General features: G+C 36.6%; 1 protein-coding gene across 1 annotated transcript in view; it reads right to left on the reverse strand.

Annotated features, from left to right (window-relative positions):
• kcnk3a (potassium channel, subfamily K, member 3a) overlaps window positions 1-14,570 on the reverse strand; it is a 34,713-nt gene extending 20,143 nt beyond the window's left edge. Inside the window, exon 1 of the mRNA XM_044107265.1 lies at window positions 14,184-14,570. Coding sequence (XP_043963200.1) covers window positions 14,184-14,466 — 283 coding nt within the window. The 5' untranslated portion in view covers window positions 14,467-14,570. The remainder of the gene's footprint in view (window positions 1-14,183) is intronic.
• Window positions 14,571-20,434: the final 5,864 nt, after the last annotated feature.

The raw sequence follows: 20,434 nt of genomic DNA on the forward strand, positions 1-20,434 counted from the left end.
ACAACTCACCCATCAGTGTCACTATTACTATTATTACTATCGTTATGTCCTCCTGTCTGACAGTCCATTTCATTCAGGTTGGCTTGTTAAAAGATTAAACAGATGCTGGAAAACAAATAGAAAAATAAACTCCCCTGGGACAAACCCCATCCGCTGGGCCAGCTTCGGACGCTCGGCGCTGTTGAGCTGAATCATTCCTGTGCTTGGAGCTTGTTGGAGTAGCACAAAGCTAACAGAGCATCCACATAACCAGAGCAATCAAGAGGAACGCCATCACAGGTTGAGGAGGAGGTGGAGGTGTCAGGAGCAAATGAGATGTGAGAAAATCCCTTCAGGTTGTTAGGATGAGGGATTTTATTTTTATTTTTTTTCTGTGAAGCGAAAACATGCAATATTTACTTCACACGTTCTCACTTCGATCTTCAGATGCTTTATGCACAGCTGAGAACCCGGCAATGCGTCATGTGGACATTTCCCCCCCCCCGTTTTTTGGCACGTGTATACGTACTGAGGCAGAAAAACCAAAGGCTTCTGAGGCTCCGGTATCTCTGGGGGCAGAGGGAGACAGCTCTGTGCTTTGGGCGTATAATCAACACTCCGCTGGCTGGCGTTTTTATCCCATTCTGAAATTCTCATGATATTTTTATTTGATTTCCTTATTAAACTGCAATAGCGGCTCCTTTGTGCTGTGTATGATTATTTAAGTGCTCTGGTTACACACTACAGCGCTAATGTTCATTGAAAGGAGGTAAAGAGTCCACATGCTCACAACAGTGGCTCCATCATAAACCTGTCTATTTCCCATCAGCATTCAGATATTTCTTTAAGACATAAACCCAATTTGCAGCTGAGTACAGGCTGTAATATTGTGTCTCTTAAGTGTCATTGAGGGGAAACATTGTCTGTGCCATCTCCCGTTTAGGCAGTTTATGTAAAATAGCTTGCATTGGTGTACATATTGCATGAGCGTTGGCAGCCTGAAAAACAATTTCACTTTCATTTATGTAGAAATAAAATCTATTTCAAGACTTACTTTTATGACATCAATAAAATGTGGTGTGTTGAGAGGGTACTGGCATCAATTATGACTAATAAAAAATGTGGATATGTATGAGAGAATTTAACAACCTCTAAATAACCTAAAATTTAAACCACCAAGTGTTGCAAATGCACACTGGTGCTGCCTCTAAGAATTTCACAAATTTGAATGTTTGGTCTTCTATTTTATGGTTTCAAACAACGTATGTTGCGTTCTTCATTCTGCGTGTGCATGCGCAACTTCTTTTCACTGTCCAAAAAAATGATTGCTAGATTAAAAAATAAACTATAGAGATATACTTTAATTGCATGTATGCACAGAAACATGTACTTAAATCATAATTATGATGTACAAAAATTACCATGGACTAATAATTGGAATTAAATATAGTTTGACTAAAATACTGAGAACTAATTTGTTGGTGCTTGTATGACGGTATCCCAGCAGCATACTTACTATTTTAAGAACAGAGGAGAAAAATTCTGATGGAGATTGCATCAGAAACAATCCTCAGGGTGATGTAATGATTTTTTGTTTCTCCATTATACAAGAATCTTAAATGCTTTCCTCGAGTAGATTTGGAAAATAGCTGCAGTATGACTTCTGAACGTTTCCCGTATTGCTCTCCTGGTGGAATCGCCTGTCAGAGAAACGAGAAGCCAGACTTGTCACTGTACTACCAGAAGTTTCCAGTTCCTTTCCTTTTCACATCGTGAGAAGAAAAAAAAGTGAAGCAAACTCACTCAAGAAACTTTTGAGTGAGCTTGTTTCACTCAAAAGCTTTAATTATTCCCCAAGAATCTGGTCAAATACTTGACAATTTATATTATTTGGTCGTTTGGTATGTGGTTGAAATGAGTTGACAGGTTTTATTTAAAATTTAAACAATGAGCTCTGTTTATTTTCACAAGCAGTACTTTTATTTAGTACACTGCATGAGTTTGAACACTTTGTTTTCGAAGCCAATAGAGCCAGAAAGCAAAGTCAGATGAAGTGAATGCAAGAGAAGCTCTTCAAATACATAAATTACATCGTTCCATTGCACCAATATTAGTTTATTGTTAAGCTGATTTCACCAGAAGACGTTATTTGGTGTCTCTAACCAGCGGTTCTTTTATTTAACTCATACAGATGTTTCCCTACCAAAAATAAATGTTTTTACTTTTGTATTTACTGTTTCACTATTATTAAGGTTTGACTCAGTGGACTAACAACTCGTAACTGTTCAGCAAAAACACACGTTGCAACAAAAATGCTGTCTGTGTAGCAACATTTTTGTAGTGCAAAAATTGAGTTGGACTTGTTTCATATGACAATAAATATCTAATTCTGACATCTAGAGCTTCCCCAGTGCCACTGGTAGAGAACAGGCATGATGCTCCCACCAGTATGCATAAGACTACAAAAAGTTTTCTTAGGCTTAGAAGCTCCACTTAAACATTTCTGAGAAACTGATGCCTTGTTCATTCTTTTCAAGTCTACTGCAAGCAAAATGATTCAACACATATAAACTTTCTCACAATTTGACTACATCATTTGAAACTTCTCGTGAAGTACAGGAGAGCTTTGAACTCTACTGTGCTGAAGCATTTTCAGCACTGAAATGCTAAACATCTTTAAGAAACCTGAAAGAATCCAGTTTCCGAACACTTAAGCATTTAGGATTGTCATATCCTGCTGACTGAGATTCTACACTATATGGATTGAGCTAAACCCTGGATGAAAACCTGTTAGAGGTTACAAAAGACTTGAGGATCGGTCAGAAGTTCACTTCCCTGCAATACAACAAAATAAAATGGTTTAGATCAACATACCAACGTCCATGTCCAAGGGTGTGAATACTTTCACAATGCATGTATCACTAAACTTTATTGTGGATAAATGTGTGTGCCTTACTTTGTTTTACTTTTTTTTTTTAAGTTGCACAGCTACAGTGTTGATGGAGGCATGCGACATGGTTGACTTGGTAATGCTCATGTCTGCGTATTCTCAAATTTACACTGAAAGCATTGGCATATTAATTGAACAGCTGTGACCAACCCTCACTAAAAGCTCTGTGTTGTGAAAGAAGCACGTAATTCAATGAAGCAGGACAAGGGATTGTAGGCAACATTGAAAGCAAAGAGAGACAAAACAATAGAGAAGAGCTCATGTTTCTGAACAAATAAACCTCACAGGAGCCGGTTTGCAGTCAACTAGATGAGACTTCACATGTAATATGGTTCATGTTTATCCAAGAGATTCACCGGGAAACACCGACTGACAGAGATTCAGATCTCACTGTACTGTGTACTACTTCATTTAGCCAAACTCCAGTCTGCCCAGAATGAATTATGAAGTTCAGTAATGCATTATGCTTTGCTCTGTGAATCAGGCAAGCAGTCAACTTTCCATTCAAGCACTGAAGCATAAAGCAGACACACAACGGGTAAACAAAGCCTGGTGATACAAGTAACAGTCACTATCGGAAACTTTCTCAAAACCTCCAGAGTGAGACCAGCAGCGGCTTTCTCAGTCGCAAATAGTGGTTGGTGTCATTTCATTTCTTTTTGCTTTATACTGTTAAACATCATTTCCCATCGTCTTTCACTTACAATATTTAAAAAGTATTACAAAGACTTTCAGATTTCAATAAATAGCAATAAGAAATTATTTTGCGCTGAAAAAATTAAGGGTGAAATTACTCTCTCTTTTTTTCCATCTCACTGGTTTTCATCTCCATGTCACAAAACATCTCAGAGCGCCTGTGTGATGGGTTTGGAGGACACAGCCTCACTGCAGAGTGCAGCTCTGTGTTATGTAAGGTAATTTGCTTGGGTGGATTTTTTCTTTTCATGCTCGCATCTAGAAGAGTTACCTTACCCACCATAGTCTTCACAAAGCATCTGCTGTGTGTTTGTTACTCATTGGATTCTGAGAACAAACAACAGCAACTACTGGAATTAGAAATAATTGTATATCAAATAAATAGTTTTGCTACAAATGTGATAAAATTAATCATTGTTCTCACAGAAATAAATATACATAAAATCTAAACATTCACCATGGTACTGTCTTTAAGTTTGATACGTTTATGTTAAGTTATGTGCATTTCATGTATTACTGTGCAATCAGATTGTTTTAACCAAAGCTTTAGGACAAGTATCTCACTGCTTTTAATAACCAATATTTAGATACAAAGTGATTGTTATGTTGTATACTTTTTTCTGCAACCTTAACTATGCTTTTGACTGCTTAAGCTGATTTGAACACTTCAACTCGGATTTAAGTCTCTTCCATATTTTACTAAAACTCAACCTTTAAAATAAAACTAAAAATCCCTGGTGATATAAAGTAGCAAAGTATTTTAATTTCTGCAGGGTAGTTTTGCTAAGACAAAGTTGGGAGTGGGAAAACGCATAGGATAAGATAAAAGGAAGACCTAAAAAAATTCAAAAGAAAAATCAGATTCTGTTAACAAAAAAATTAATTCTTTAATATTACATTAATGAATGACGAAGCAGGACTAAAGCTTAGGTAAAACAAAACGTTTTTAACAATGTCACTTCCACATGACAAAATCTCAAATGGATTTGACATTGTGTGTTTTTCTAAATCAGTCACTGAGGTTCTGCCTGTTACTGAGACATGAGGAAAAAGCTTCAGCCTTGATCTCTAAGATACGGTGAAGACAGTTACAAAAGGCTTTTGTGCTAAATTATCTTCAAAGACAAATGAAAATGAGGAGATGGTGGTAGTTTTTACTTCTTTCTGGGGCTTTGTGATGCCACGTGTTATGATTAGTCTGTAATTCTAAACATTGGTCAATGTGGAAAATAATATGAAGCAGTTTTGGTGAGAATTATGTATTTTTTTCTACTGTGTACAGTTTGCATTTCCCTGAAATCACTTCTAGTTCAAAGTGCTTTTAATAACAAGAAGACTGATCATATTCCAAAACCAATATTCAAACAGGTAGCAATCAATTTCTGATTAAGAGTTTGTCAATGAGAATAAACTGCAACAATAAATTGTGTTAGTACATGTACAGGTTGTAATTTGAAGATCTCACATAAGACGATCTCTTAACTGGTTTCTAGGTTACCATGGTAATGATCCCCGCTTTCTGCTGCTAAAAATCCTGGTGAAAAGCTACCAGCCTAGATAAGTCATTGGTACAAATCAATGAGAACTCATTAAGGATGTGCAAAAGAAACAGGCCATAAACAAGAACAAGAAAAACATGTATTGATCCAAAAAAATAAAACAACTTATATAAGTGTCAAACTTCACATCTGCAATAAAACAACAAGGTGTGTTCTTTACTGCAGTGTGTTCACTAGACAAATAAAGAAAACAAACAACCTCCTCAAAAAATGATTTCTTTCACCTTTGATTTCCTTTGCTGCAGAAATGCTATTCAAATGTTACATGAAAGGGCATTGATAAACTGGCTAAAACAGGCAACATAAGTGCATTTAAATCCAAAAGCATAGCTTAGTTATTTATTATTTTTGGCCAAAGTAATTATGAGCCTCTGTGGAGTGTTAGAGGAATAACTTGAACACACAGAGCAAGGAGGAACACGATGCTTAATGATGTTAGCAGTCAACATTCTCTTTGTGAATACAATCTCACCACCCAGCATCCATGTTTGGTAGAAAAGAAAACCATCAAAATTAAAAATCTTTTCTATTTTTCATTACATTCATTCAGCTTATTAATCAGAGAAATGTTGCTCATGCCAGATTTTATTTTTATTCTTTCAATCATATGCAGAAGATGACAGTATGGAAATATTTTTCACTATTGTAGGTAAAAAAAAAAAATCTTCATAAAATAGCCACCAATGACCGTTCTAGTGCTTGTATCAGTGCTATTTTACTTTTTTTTCTATTTTTTTTAATTTCCATTTCAATTAATTTAAAATGAACTATTCCAGATTAAATAGTTAACATTTGCAAACAAACGGGTGGAAAATAGGTGGACAATAACCAACAAGATGAAGTATTAGCTTTGAATTTTAAAATAACTTCAAGTGCAAAGCAATTTTTATAGAATAGTTTCTATCTGAAAATTTTGCTTTGCAGGAGTTATACGATTGCCAAAAACCTAAAGAGGGGCTTGTCATAACTTCTGCTTGACGATTTAGTTATAATGTTACCTTTTTTTTTCATCTTTTCAGCAGCGACACGCTGTGCTGTCCTCTCAGAGGAGTTGAAATGTGTCTCTGCATCAGTCTGTTGAAGACCTCTGGGACTGCTGGTGAGAGTTTTATTCCTTATGCACTCCACCACTCACTGCTCTAACCTCTTAAGCTGACTGAATAATAATGATGATACTGATGTAAGTAATTACCATCAGCGATTCAGAAAGTGCCCTCATTATGCAACAGCTGGAAGTGGATTCTTGTCTGGTGCCAAATCAAAGCTGCTGCTGCTGCCAGAAATGAAAATAGAAAAATAAAATATATTATTCATCGTCCGTCCACATATAGAGCGGACGAAGAGCATGTCTGCTCGTTTTCAGCCACAGCCTGTGTCACATTCATGCACTAATTGACTTGGTAGCTGCCCAGTACATAAACATCACCGGTGGTGACGGAGCAGCTAAACCGGGGAGGGTGTCAGTGCTCTGATCCAAGCGACTTTTAATATGATGGAGACGTGTTCGCAGCTAGCAGTCGCCCTCACCAGCTGGCTTTTTCCCTGCCTGGATGTCATCTTGGGATTACAGTGACTCAGACAGATTGAATGGCCTGGATGCATTTGCATTCGTTTTCACTGTCCTACACAGATTTTGAGTTTCTTGATGAACTATCGACAACCAGCTTCTCAGCTGAGTCAGTAAGAACACATTGACAAAGATCAAATCATATCATTCAACGATATGAAGAAAATGTTTTGCTTTTTTTCTGCATGTACAGTAACTATCATATAGTCATTTCAATGGACGAGAGAAACACTAAGCACATCATTTTAATGATGATAAAAGTAAAGAACAAATATGAAAGTAATTTTAAAAAGTCACATTTTACACATTTCAAACTGCATTTTTCTTGCACAGAAATTTCTCCAATGTAGGACAGTAAAGGATATTTCTATTCAATTTTAAATTGGAAGATTGTTGTTGTAAATGCCTTCCCTCCAATCTACCTGAAATGAAGCTATTTAGCATAGATAAAGGGGCAAAAACATTGCTCTGTAGTTGTGCAAAGCTATAAAATAAAATAAAAAAATCTTTGGCATTTGGGGCAAAATGGGGTCCTAAAAAGACATGAAAATGCCAACATTGTTTAAAGAATGTTTTCTTTAAAAAAGTCACAGCTGATGAATAAATAGACTGAACAATCTCATGTAGTTTATCGTGGCAAACTGTGGTTTTCTTGGGGTGACAAAGAATAGTTATTGCTGACAACAGCTAGCAGTAAACGACACTCCCTCCTTCCATCTGTACGCTCACGTCAGAAAATGATGCTTACTCCGTATTTAGTGGGTGTTTTTTTTTTTTTTTTTTATCAAATGGAGGCTTTATCAATCAAACTTCAATCTAACTTTATTTGTATAGCACATTTCAGCAGCAAGGCATTTCAAAGTGCTTCACATCAAATCAAACACAAAACACAATGCAACATAGAATCAACAATAAAAACACAACATTAAATCAGATTCCGTCAATAAATTTGCAATTGATTACGTTTCAAGTACAACTCTAAACAAGTGGGTTTTTAGTTGAGATTTAAAGGAAGTCAGTGTTTCAGCTGTTTTACAGTTTTCTGGAAGTTTGGTCCATATTTTTGGTGCATAGATGCTTTAACTCTTCTAAATAGTCTAAATGACTGAATAATTAGCTTAATTTTGGTGACAATCTACAACTTGATCAACAAGAAAAAAATTAGTAATTTAGGATAAGGAAGATAAGGGAAAAAGAAAGAAAAATCAACAAACTTTATTGTTCTTTATGTACTTTTAAACTAATCTTTAAGGACCAGAAACTGTACAACTTGTCTCCATGCATTCTTCTACTCCATCATGAGGAAATATATTTGTGTAATCTGGGTGGTCCAATACTTTTTTTCGTCTTGCATAAACATTCTCTGATATCATATTCCTTGTCACACAAAGACTGCTTTATTTTAAGGTCAACACATGTTTAAATAAAAACCGGCTCATGGAAAACAAAACAACTGCTCCTCACATCCCACAACTGCAAGTTCATGTCCCCGTCACATGTCAAACAGCACATCAGATAACACAAAGGACATGTGACATGTCTTATTATAAAACACTGTGTGTTGGGAATTTGTCCTCTGTATGCAACAGACGATCATGGCAGTGACAAGACGTTCACCCCTAGAGGAGGGTGACAACCACTGTGATGCAGACACACCCCCCCTGAGCCCCAGAATCTTATTACCCCCGCTTCCCGAACTCTGTTTGCTCAAAGCTCTCTCTTTTTTCCCCTCTTTGTGCGTCTCGCATCACTTAAATCCATCCCCTGACGGTGCGAAAGAGGACACTCTGCCCTCCTCCTCATCCTTTCTTCTGTGGAAAGTGTTGTCTAATTACTGATTGTGGTTTGACTCTGCACATACGTTTAATCAAGAGTAGAGCATTGTGCAGCCAGGGTTTGCCTTCTCCACCTGAATTTGCCGGGAAATAATAATACTAATTTCTTTTATGTGAGGGCATTACTGTAGGCCATGGTTGCTTGATATTATGTTACCAGTGTAGTATCCACAGTGTTGCTGTTGTGTGCCAGGACTGTAGTGGAACAAGAGAGCTCTGGTGTTGTCATTAATACTTAATGGCAGACTGAAACGCCAATCACTGTGTTTCTGCCATCTGCAGGGCTCACAATTACAGAATGTGAACACGGACACCCGGGTTTCGGTTAGTGTGCAATTAGCTTTCTGCATCTGATACAGTCACTAGTCACAGGTCATGACAGACAACTGCACCCGTCACCAAATACAGGAGGGAAATGTCAGATAGGAAGTCCTGATACAAGCGAGTTCTAAACAAATAGGAACTACATAATAGAACGCAGCTTTAAATGAGGGAGGTACTTTATGTTCTCTCCTTGCTATGATGTAGATTTATGCTGTAAAAGGCAAATATTGTTCAACAATTTTTCACAAGAAACATGAAAAGAGAGACAGAAAAAAACCCTAAATAAAATCAAATGTAACCAAATGGCTTCAGAATTCTGATCTAATTAGTAAATAGTCCACCTGTGTGTAATTTAATCTGAGCATAAATCCAGGTGTTCTGTGAAAGCCTCACAGGTTTGTTAGAGACCATTAGAAAACAAACGGCATCATGAGGAGTAAGGAACAGAAATTTATGGAGAAATTTAAAAGGTGTGAGGATATGAAATATTATTCCAAGCTATGAATATCTCTCAGAGCACAAGAATTTCTGAAAATGAAAATATTATGCTTCAACTGCAAATGTTTGAACACATGGCTCAAAGGAGAGAACAATATTTATAGAAGAATAAATAAGGTTTTTGATTATTCTAGAGGAGTTGCTGAGATCCTGAGCCAAGATAGGAAAATCTTTTTAATGAATAACTCTTGGTAATATATAAAACAGAGGCAAGAAAACAGCCAAAAGGAACTGTTTGCCACAAACCACATAGGAAAAACACCAACATAAGGAAGACGGTGAGCTGATAAAATAAGAAAGTGAAATTGATGTGAGTTTGTGGATGGACCAAAATGTAGACAAAATGGGAGTGTGGATCATATTGAACATTTTAATGAAAAAACTTACAAACACCACAGAAATCCAGAGGAGAACAAACAAACAAAAATATTACTGGAAAAACAGGAAAGTAAGATGATATAATGAAATTAGATGGGAATGAGCAAAACATAGTGAAAGAAGCAGAAGTGTTTCAGTACTGGGAGTGTGAATGTGGAACAATAGACCTGGGCTGATTGGCTAATTGATCTCAGGTGTGAGAGGAGAGAGCGAGCGAGAGAGAGAGAAAGTCACACAGGAGGCGAGGGAGATTACACAAGGGAGTATAATAAGTCTAACATTAAAGAATAACTAGACCTTATAAGCTAAACTAGAGAAACAAAGAGTAACTAGACTCAAGAACTGATTAAGATAAATTAGAATCACTAAGGAAGGACTGAACTAAAGTAAAACAGAAACAACACTTATCAAATAAAAGAAAGAGACTAAGGAACACCCAATAGACAAACCTGAAAACACAGGATCCTAACAAAACTATCACTGCGACCTGAAGCAATGGATAAAACCTGATGGGAAGACAGATCCATCTGAATACAGGAGAAACTTGGTTCAAAGAAACTATGAAAGACTTGCAGCTGGGGCAGAAGTTCACCTCCCAGCAATAATGACTTAAAACATACAGCCAGAAGTACTGTGGAAAGGCTTGAATCAAAACATATTCATGGATTAAAATAACCCAACTCATCCAAACTGAAATCCAACAAGGAATCTTTGGCAAAAATTGAAAAGTCTAACCTGAGCTCGAATTATATCAAAGAGTAATACTCAAAAACTGTAGTCTATGTATGTGCCAAGCTGGTAGAAGCACACTCTAAAGTAAAAACTGTAAAAGTTAGTTCTACAAAATCATAACTCAGGACAACTGGATATACATGGTCATAAACTTTTGTTAAAACATCTTTGAAAACCATCTATTATTTTCCTCCCACGTACACGGTTCCTTAAAATCCCAGTAGAATACATTGTAGTTTGTGGTTGCTATGTGACACAACAATAAAAACTATAAGAAGTCTGAATACTTTTATAAAAATAAAAGTCCTCCTACTGCACTGAATATTTTTTACTAAGAGTCTTGTATCACCTCGAAGTTATTAAAAAACTATTTCATGCATGTCAAACGGTGGAAAATTGAGTATATATATCACATGTACACAAAGAGCTATGAAAACCAATTGTATGAAACAGTGACAAAGACAGAAAATTCAATCCAATTTTTTTTACTGATAAAAAATATTCCAGTGTTGAGGTTATAGCCAGTCAGGCATAAATAGTTAATTTTGCTTATATAAAGTGAAAAGAAAAGTAAAAACGACAAAAGGAAAACCTGAGAAAATATTGCTCAAAACTACTTTAAAAGATTAGAAGCAAAAATATAAACAAATGAGGAATAGCTTAAAATTTTATACAGTTCAGTAGTTCCTTGACATAATCTCTGCTACCATGACACATTTCTTTTAACACTTAAACTTGGGGGAAAAAATAGAAACAGTGAGTTAATGGAGTTTGTGAAGTAAAACAGTAGAAAGGGACAATATTGAAATTGTTAAAATGACAAAAGAGGCGTGAGAACAAATGAGCACCGGAGCCCGGAAATCTGTCTGAAAAACAATTGGAGAAGAATCACTCTCATCACCAACCCAATCTGCCCTGTCTTAAATACTAAAAACCTCAATTTGCCACTGAAGCAGCATCAACTAATACGATTCTGTTTCCTCTAGCCTTTCATTTGTGCTTGATTAGTTTAAGGTTTAAAAGCCTCTTATAGTCATTCCAGAACAAAAATGACTCAGATTGTTGTTCCTTTTTTTTAAAGAAACAATTAAACATCTCAGTGACATGCATTCACAATGAAGGTGTTTTCAGATCATCTCTATAAGGTTCAAAGCAAGTAAAACCAAAAACATATAAAGATAGACGTAAATATATAATGTGTCAAAAATGATTGTTTTTAGGGTTCTCACTGAAATATAATTTTACTAACGTAATTGTTATACTGTGATTTGACAACTTTATTGTTTTGTTTCCTTCTACAAGAGTATATACACAGACTTTAGGCGATTAAGGAAGTGTTAGATTTGATGTTGTTATTTATTAGTCTGGATATATAAGAAATCAAGTAATTAGAGTATGACAAATTGTTGTTTGAGATTCTAGACCTTCATACTCATCCTATTTTCCAAATAATAATGATAAACATTTTAAGAATTAAATTCACAAAGGGCTGTTTAGTTTGTATGTTGACACTGAAAGCGCCTGTTAGATTTGGAGTAACAGTCCAGATGTATGTACTCAAAATTAAGTTTAAGGACAGTGAGATTCTTTTGTAATGTGTGTTTTTGTGAGAGATGTCTGCAGGAAACTGATAAGCGTGCCGGACTGGAAGTAGATGCCAGCTGCTCTGGAGACAAAGCTAAGAACTGCTCTTAGTGAAACACCTAAAGGCTAAAGGATCAAAGGTTGTGACCCAGAGACGCAGGAACTGCTTTGAAGTCCTCAAACGTAGTAAAACAGGAGATTTCTTTGTATAGAAAGATTTATCACTGCGTGTTAGCAGCTGGGTTTTGTTTTCTCACCTCTTTTATCAGCTGCTGGCCAATATAAATTAGAGTATCATGATGCAAATAAAGGAGGAGAAGCAAGAGAGGATTCTCAGAGCGAGTTTGGAGACTTTGAAAATCAGACCCTCCTCTTTTAAAATCCAATTCGTTTGTCTTTCTTCTTCTTTTGTCCATTAAGGTTGTGAACCTGACAGCGCATAAATGTTTTTAATTGTGAGGACTAAAGGAAATTTTTTCATGGAGCATCAACTTGTGAGAAATTCAAGTATGCAGGTTGAAATTCACAATGTCCTGCTACATCATGAGAGGGTGTGTTACGTTTCAGGAACAGCTCTGGAGAAAATGAAGAGTTCATTCATTTCATTGAAAACCTCGTGGTTATTCCACTAAATATTGCTTTCTGAACTTTTTGTCAAAACATTAGTATTGTTTTTTCTAAATGGATATGAACTTGTTTTTTTGTTTGTTTGTTTTGGGGGGTTTTTTGTATTATTTGATGTCTGAAAGCACTGCATCTTTTTCATTATTTTGACTGTCATTTTCTGCAAATATGTAAAAAAATTGCTTGGAAATTCGGAGACGTGTTGTCAGTAGTTCGTACAATAAAAGAAAAATTTTCATTTTACTCAAACATATACATATAAAAAGCAAAATTGGATAACTAATTTTTTTCCAGAGCTGTATAGCCAGAGCATTGCCAGCATTGTGCCATTTTCACAATTTATGATAAACATTAAAGCCAAATTTAGTAAATGTCTCTTACTCAAACAGTTTTAAAAACTTCTATGCAATTGAGGATCGTAACTTGAATAATTTTCTAATGGAAAATTAGTAGGCACCATTTTGCACACCTACCCCACATTGATAGTAAATGATAAGATAATCTGACAAGGCAATATTTATGGAACTACAGCTCAGCCTGTCAAGGCTTGGTCAAGCTGTTTATTTACTATGATATTTGATTTTTACATATGTGTTTATAAAGTTTAAATGAATAACAATTTTCCGTAGACAAACCTTTTTTCAAGAAAAGTCCTCAAGAAATATTCAATCCATTAATTGCCCTTAACGTTTATAAACTTCCATTCACTTTGATATAACTTCCCATCAGTAATAACCTTAGACGTGTAGGTCAGTTCCCTTCTGCACTGAAACAGAAAAACAAAATGCAGAGTGCATCTGAACGCCTCGTGCTGTTCCACATGAATCTTCTGGGGCAGAAATAATGAGAACACAACACAACAGAACAAGCCAACGACGCCTCAAGTTTCCTCAAGTATCAAGTCTTAATAACCTTGGCTTATGCAGATGAAAAGAGTCCTTCTGTCGGCTCCAGTAACAGAAATGTTTAAAGCAGAAAGCATATTAAATCCTATAGAATCAGGCTAAGTTTCTTAAATCCATCTGTCTATGCTACTGACAATTATTTATCAGTGTAGGATAAATTAAGACAGTTTTGTGTTGACTAGAGTTCAGTGCAGATTTTATTTAAAATCTGTACAATAAGAACAAGTTTACCTTTTTCTCTATTTCATATAAGAACACTGAAGGGACCCAGATGTGAATTCTTTACTCAATAAAATTTTCCCATGTGGCTTTGACTTCTGCCGTCACCTGCCAATGTGGGCTGAAATCCCCCTTCACCCAGGCAGAGCGTTGTTATCATCGATTTCAAACATGCAGGAAAAGTTAGATGCAACAGGTTCGAGCATTAAGGAGCATCTATAAACCCTCTGTAGTGATTTGACCTTGGAAGAAGTGCTCTCTGAAGAGAAATGTAAGTTAGGTGAAAAAAATATATATATCTTGTAAGTTTGCTTAGGGGAGCCGCAGTCTTACCTATGGTCGTGATCACCGTGATGGCAAAATAAAAGGAACCTGCGAATTTCCACTGCACGCCGGCTTTGTGCGGTTTCAGCTGCAGCACCACCTTCTCCAGCAGGTCAAAGTCATCTTTGGAGAGGTTGAAGGTGCTGAGCAGCTCCTGCTTCCTCATGTCCAGCGTCTCCTTCTGGGTTGTCTCCTCCTGAGACTCCAGCGCGTCAAAGATCGCGGCGCCCACGATCAGGTAGGTGAAAGTACAGATGATGAGGGCGAGTGTCCGCACGTTCTGCCTCTTCATGGTCGGTGGTCTGGTGCGGTCGCGGTGCGGGGTCAGGGGCGCGGGCGGAGAGGCAGCGAGGGGCTGCAGGTCGGGCGGCTCGGCTGGCTCATGGCTGTTGCGGCTCTGGCGGAGCAGCGGAGCCCTCTGCTTGTTTTATGATGAAGAGGAGCTGTTCATTCAGCACCACTCCCCCCAAACACCTCCTCCACCCGAACCCTCCCCTCTTCATGAAAAACCCCCACCCTCCCTTTAGTGTTTCTTAGTTTTCCAACGTAAGAAGATGGTTTCTATGTGTTGTTATTGTAATATTTTTTCATTCAGGCTTTCAAAAGTTTTATCAAAGTTTTCGTTTAGGATTTTTTTTTTTTTTTTTTTACCAAAATGTATATTGTTTGGCTAACTATTTGAATTACTTTAACTTTTTTAAAAATGTTTTTTGACAGTGCAAACACAATATATTTTCTTCTGATTTTACAGAAAAGTATAATTTTTAACGGGAAACTATTTAAAACACAAAAACCGCACAACATTTTTAAAGTGTGGTGTGTCTATGAATTTAGCCCATATGACTAAATATTTTAAAGATCAAAACTTGTATCTGTCCATACATCTACAGGTTTCATGGGATATGTTTCTACCAGCTTTAGAGACTGACACTGATGCTCAGGCTCAGTTGGACTGGATGGAGAGCGACTGTGAAAATTAGTTTTCCAGTCTTGAAATCTCTAACTTGGTTTGAAGTAACTATTTCGCTTTTCACACTTTTTCACCAATAGGTGGAGCCACTGAACCACACGTACGTAAGTAAATAAATGGAAATAATAAACTTATAAATAATTTTTTATCAGTATTAGCATTTTTATGAACAAAAATGATAATAAATTTGCAAATGCAGCTCAACAGTTATTTTTTGTTGATACCTTTATAACATCTGTAAAGGCCAGATTGCTGGAGAGCGCAACCAATAACTTAACTTTTTTGGGTCACACTGGCTTTTAGTGGGAACTTTCTGACTTCGGGAGGATTTATTCATATCTTTACCAAATATATTAGTTTGTTTAAAATGTGTAAAACGAGACCTTTTTCCTTCCACTTCTTATTCATGAAGGATTTTTGTTAGTCTATCATAAAAAGATAATATTAAAAAATCTCTCTCACACACATTGAACTCTGTTTTTAACATGACAGAAATGTAAAAATAATCAAAATGTATGAATACCGTTTCAAGACACCATAAAGTTAAAGAGAGGCCCCAGTACAGCTAGTGTCCTCTTTTTGCCACAACTTCCTTTACTGGTGTTCATTTTATAACTCAACAGTTATTATTGAGTTGTTAAGAATATAGCAAAGACATTGATTTAAGTTTAAATAATAAAAAACACAATATTAGCCTTTTAAGTCTATCAGGTTTTACCAGAAAATTCTTGTGAACCCTGTTCACATTAAAAGTTTTTTGTAGAAACATTTTAATCCCTGAGGGATTATATGTACCACTACGGCTCTGTTTGCCAGACCAGTGACATAAATCATCAAAGTCACTGTGGCTTTCAAACTCCCTAATTTCAGTCATTGGTGTGCATCACAAGAGAGTTTTATGGTATTAAAGTGAATCTGGTTCAAACTTAGACTGATGCTGCCAACATGAGTCACTTCAAAGTTTCTAAAGAATGCAGTTGTTAATTTTAGCTCTGAGAAAAACTGAGTTGTTTCCTATCAAACTTCGGTTCTTCTCATTTCAGGGAAGTCAACTCTGAAAGCAGTAACGTTTGCAGATTCAAAGAACTGAGTTGGATTTGTTTTATGTTGAAAAGGAAAAAGGAAATGGATCATCATGACGCAAAAAGACAAATGTCAAGTGAAATATTGACCGTGGTCAAGTTTGATGACCTTTGGAGTCACTGGTTTCCAGTAAATGGTTCCCTAATGCGTTGTGCATCAGAGTGAGATGAAGCTATGATTTGTTGAGGATGCTTTGAAGGCAGTTATGTTCATATTTTATTGTATTTGAGTGATTATTTTTATTTTGGGGGTTTTATTCCCTAATATTAATAGAAACGTCTCTGGTTATAATATGTAAACAAGCAAAATAATATTTTATGATTATTTCTTTACTTACAAAATACATTTAAAAGTACATTAAAGTACATTTTCAACTTAAAGCAACCCTCAAATTTAACCTATGCATGTGCCAACCTGTTACTGACTAATAAATCTTGGCTAATCTTAAATTCCTCCCTTCGAGCTGGGACAGAAATAGCTCTACTCTCAATAAACAGGTCAGTCAAGTCAGCTGTGACTGAGCCTGCATAAATCCTCCCTTCATAAATTGGAGTGCTGAAAGCCTCAGTCGATCAATGCATCAATTAATCCATAACACTTTAATTCAGAATTTGGCCTGTCAGGAAAAAAAGCAATTCAAAAGAAATAAAAAAGAACAAAAGCCCAATGATATAATAATTTGCCTTTTAAGCCATCACATGTATTAGATTGAACATTTTAGGCTAAATGTGTAAAATTATGAACTTTTTTCTTCTCTACTGAACCATTAAGCTTTTTAAGTCTGATCTATTCAAAACAATCGAACACACACAGAATGATGAAATGAGATTAAGGGAGTAGCCATAAGGCTTTCCGGTCACTGGAGTAGTGATGTCATTATTCAGAATGAGGCGAGGTTTGACAATGGAAAAGAGGAAATAGCAAGAGAAGCTTTATGAGCCCTCAGTGTTCAAGAAAACTGAATGGAAAAGATTTTCCATTCTGAATTTACAAAAAAAAAGCCTCTTATTTGTTTAATATCTCTTGATAGACAACATCCAATCATGTCAGTGTCATGCATAAAATAATCTCTTAGACTTCATAGAACAAGCTAAAAGCTAACATAGTTTTAGCTTGTACTTGTCATATGGTTTCTTTATTTTCTCTAACCAACAGCAAACTAAGATTTTTGGATTCAGTACTGGTGACGTTTGTTTCATTCTTGTTTAAAAGTATAACATATGCACTGAAGTTTTCAGTCTTGGATAATTATTACAACTGCAAACTAAATTGCAACCAGGCATACCATTTAAGTTGTAAAGCTGACACAGAAACGAGGAGCATTTCTGACATGGTTTTCTGTTTTGTTATTGATAATCATTACATTTTGGTCATTTTCCAATACGAGTCTCAGCTGTTGATTCCCTGTTGTCCTGCAGGCACCCAGCTGCAGGGTAACCAGTGTTTTCTTTACTGCAAAATCTCCATTATGTCCTTGTGAGTCACAGCTCTTCCCGCAGCTACAGACCCATTAAAGAAAATTGTCCAGTGGCAGCTTCTGACCTCTGGCATGAACGGTGAGCATGGCATCAAAGCTGGACCCTCATTACTGTGATTCTGAAAAGGCAAAGCCTCGTCTGCAGACAGATTTCATATTGGTAACCCAGAAGTGAACACAAGATTAGAAACATTAATGCAAACCTTTTTGTTAAAGTATTCATACCTCCCAAACTTTCTCACATTTTGGCGCCTTACAGACACAGGAATCGGGGTATTTTACCGTCATTTCATGCAAAATATCAACATTTTGCACCAACAGTGGTGCAGCAACAAGAAGGTTATGGGTCCAAATCCAAGTCTGGTGTCTTACTGCATGGAGATTGCATGTTCTCTTTCTTTTCCCATCCAAACACATGACCATTAGGTAAGTCTATCTCTTTAAATTGCCATTAATTGCACTGTATCTCTATATTTCTCTATGATGGAATGCAGCATTTTGTTGCAAACCAGCAACAAAATATTGCCTTGCAACAAAACGCAAACTAAAAACTAAACATATATTTATATTTCTGTGAAATAAACTCCAGGGCAGAGATGCAGGTTGTCATTAGTATAAACCAAGTAACTAAATATTATTACATTGCCTTTGCTCTGGATGTGTAAACAGTAATTCACTTGTAAGTTTCACCTTACCCAAACAGGCCTTTGGGTTGTTGACCTACTCTTTAAAATTTCAATTTACGATGTGCAAAGACACTGAGGTATGTCTCGGTGTCTTTGCACATCTCAGGATGATGAGAGAGAGCACTTAGCTGGACATTTATGAGTTAAAACACTAAGTGTTTCAACTCATAAACGATTCACCAGGCTGCCATACAAACCTGCAAATTAGTTTATGTAATGGGCTTTTACCTGTTTGCAAGGCTAGTAAGTTTAGGCACCACTTCCTGTAACAGCTGGTCCAGACTTTTTGATGCATTTCAGTGGTCGTAGTGCATCAACATTTTGTTATATCAGATGCTGGTTATCAGACAGTGCTGTGAGCCCTTTTCAGCTTTCCTCTGTTCTCACTTTTTTCTCACATCTAACCATTTCAGAGGATCAAATAACTTTTCAGTCAAAAGGCTGCCATGGAAGATTAAAGTATTATCAAACATTCATGAGCCAAAACAACACTCCAGGAATGTTCAAAAATGTTGATTCTACATCATACTCCTTTTATATTGGAAAAAAAAGTGGATTTGTTTCTATGTGAGCAATTGTGAAATCATGACGTAACAGTGACTAGCTACATGTTTTGTTTAGTTTCACCACCTGCACCTGGTCTGATTACTGGCAGGCCCATAGAATCAATAAATCAATTAAATATATTTTGTCAAAACATTCTGTTGACCATGAACATAAAAAGACGTGTATCACATCTTAATCCCTAGAACACTTGGAAATAGATTCTGTTGACTTAAGATGATGAAAGTACAACTCTTAAGGACGGTGTGTTTTTCATTGCAGCTAGCATAAACATTAGCATTATGTTAATATGGTCAAATAAATGTGGTGGTAGTGGGACGATATGGTGATGCCTCTGATTTAGCATAGAGAAAACTTGCTATAATTGTTGAATGATTTTTTTCTTTCTAGAATGAAATCCAAGACACCCTGGCAAGCCCACTTCTAAATGTCTCTAAAAATGAAGCTTTCAGATTGGTCTAGTTAAAGCCTGATGGATATGATGATCCAAAACCTCCCACTGCCTATACAGATTTGCAAGTAAATTTTATCTGAGGTTGTGTTTTGGGTCAGATGAATGAAAGTGCTTTCCACCAAGCTTAAATACACTTTACCAATTCTGATGAGAATTTTACCCAAAGGGGGTTAGTGGTTGAAGAATGCACTCTGTTTCTCCTCATCCTCAACATTTCTGAGCTCCATCTTAAATCCTGTTTGGGTTAGAAAAAAACTTGCCTTATATTCAAGCTTGTACACCCACGTCTTGTTTATAAAACTCTCTGAAGTTGTATGTTGTATTGTCATTAAAAGCCCCAATTTTTTAACTTAACAAGAACAAAATAACATCTAATTACTGCTGTCATGCTCTATGCATGTGCATTTACTGTAAACACACAGAGATGTAATAAATCTAGCTCCGCAGCTGTAACTGTAGAAGTTGCTTGGAGCGCTGTGTGTGCATGAGGCTAACTTAACTTCACTGGAGAACATATTACATAACACTGAGGACATCATTAAGGGCAACGCCATGCAGACAGGAGCTGTCCTACTCTTGGTTTCCACCCCCTGCCTCCTCCATATTTCCTGAAAGCATCTTGGGAGGGGTGCCCTTCAGCTGCCCACATCTCATTACATCCAGATCAACATGGCCTGTAGCTTCCCGCTGACATTCAATTAGACTCTTTTTCCCATCATTCGCTCTGCCACCGTTACTCCTGCCATGGCTCCTGCTGTCATTTGCTAATTATTCTAAAACATCCCTCCAATTAGAGCTGAACCTGTTTATTATAGCCACAACGCCCCAGTGAGCGCTCCACACCTGTGCTGCCCTGCCAGATGAAGATTATTGTGGGGGAAATCGCATGTTTGCAATACTCAGAAAATAAATAGCTTGACTGGTTAAAAGTTGTGGGTTTAATACCTCCACCCCTGAGCTGCAGACCTTTGGACATTATGTTCTGTTTAAATTTTCCCACAGAGTTTGCATCTGAGTCAAGCATAA

The sequence above is a fragment of the Gambusia affinis genome, linkage group LG22, assembly GCF_019740435.1.
Source record: "Gambusia affinis linkage group LG22, SWU_Gaff_1.0, whole genome shotgun sequence".
Lineage (NCBI taxonomy): Eukaryota > Metazoa > Chordata > Actinopteri > Cyprinodontiformes > Poeciliidae > Gambusia > Gambusia affinis.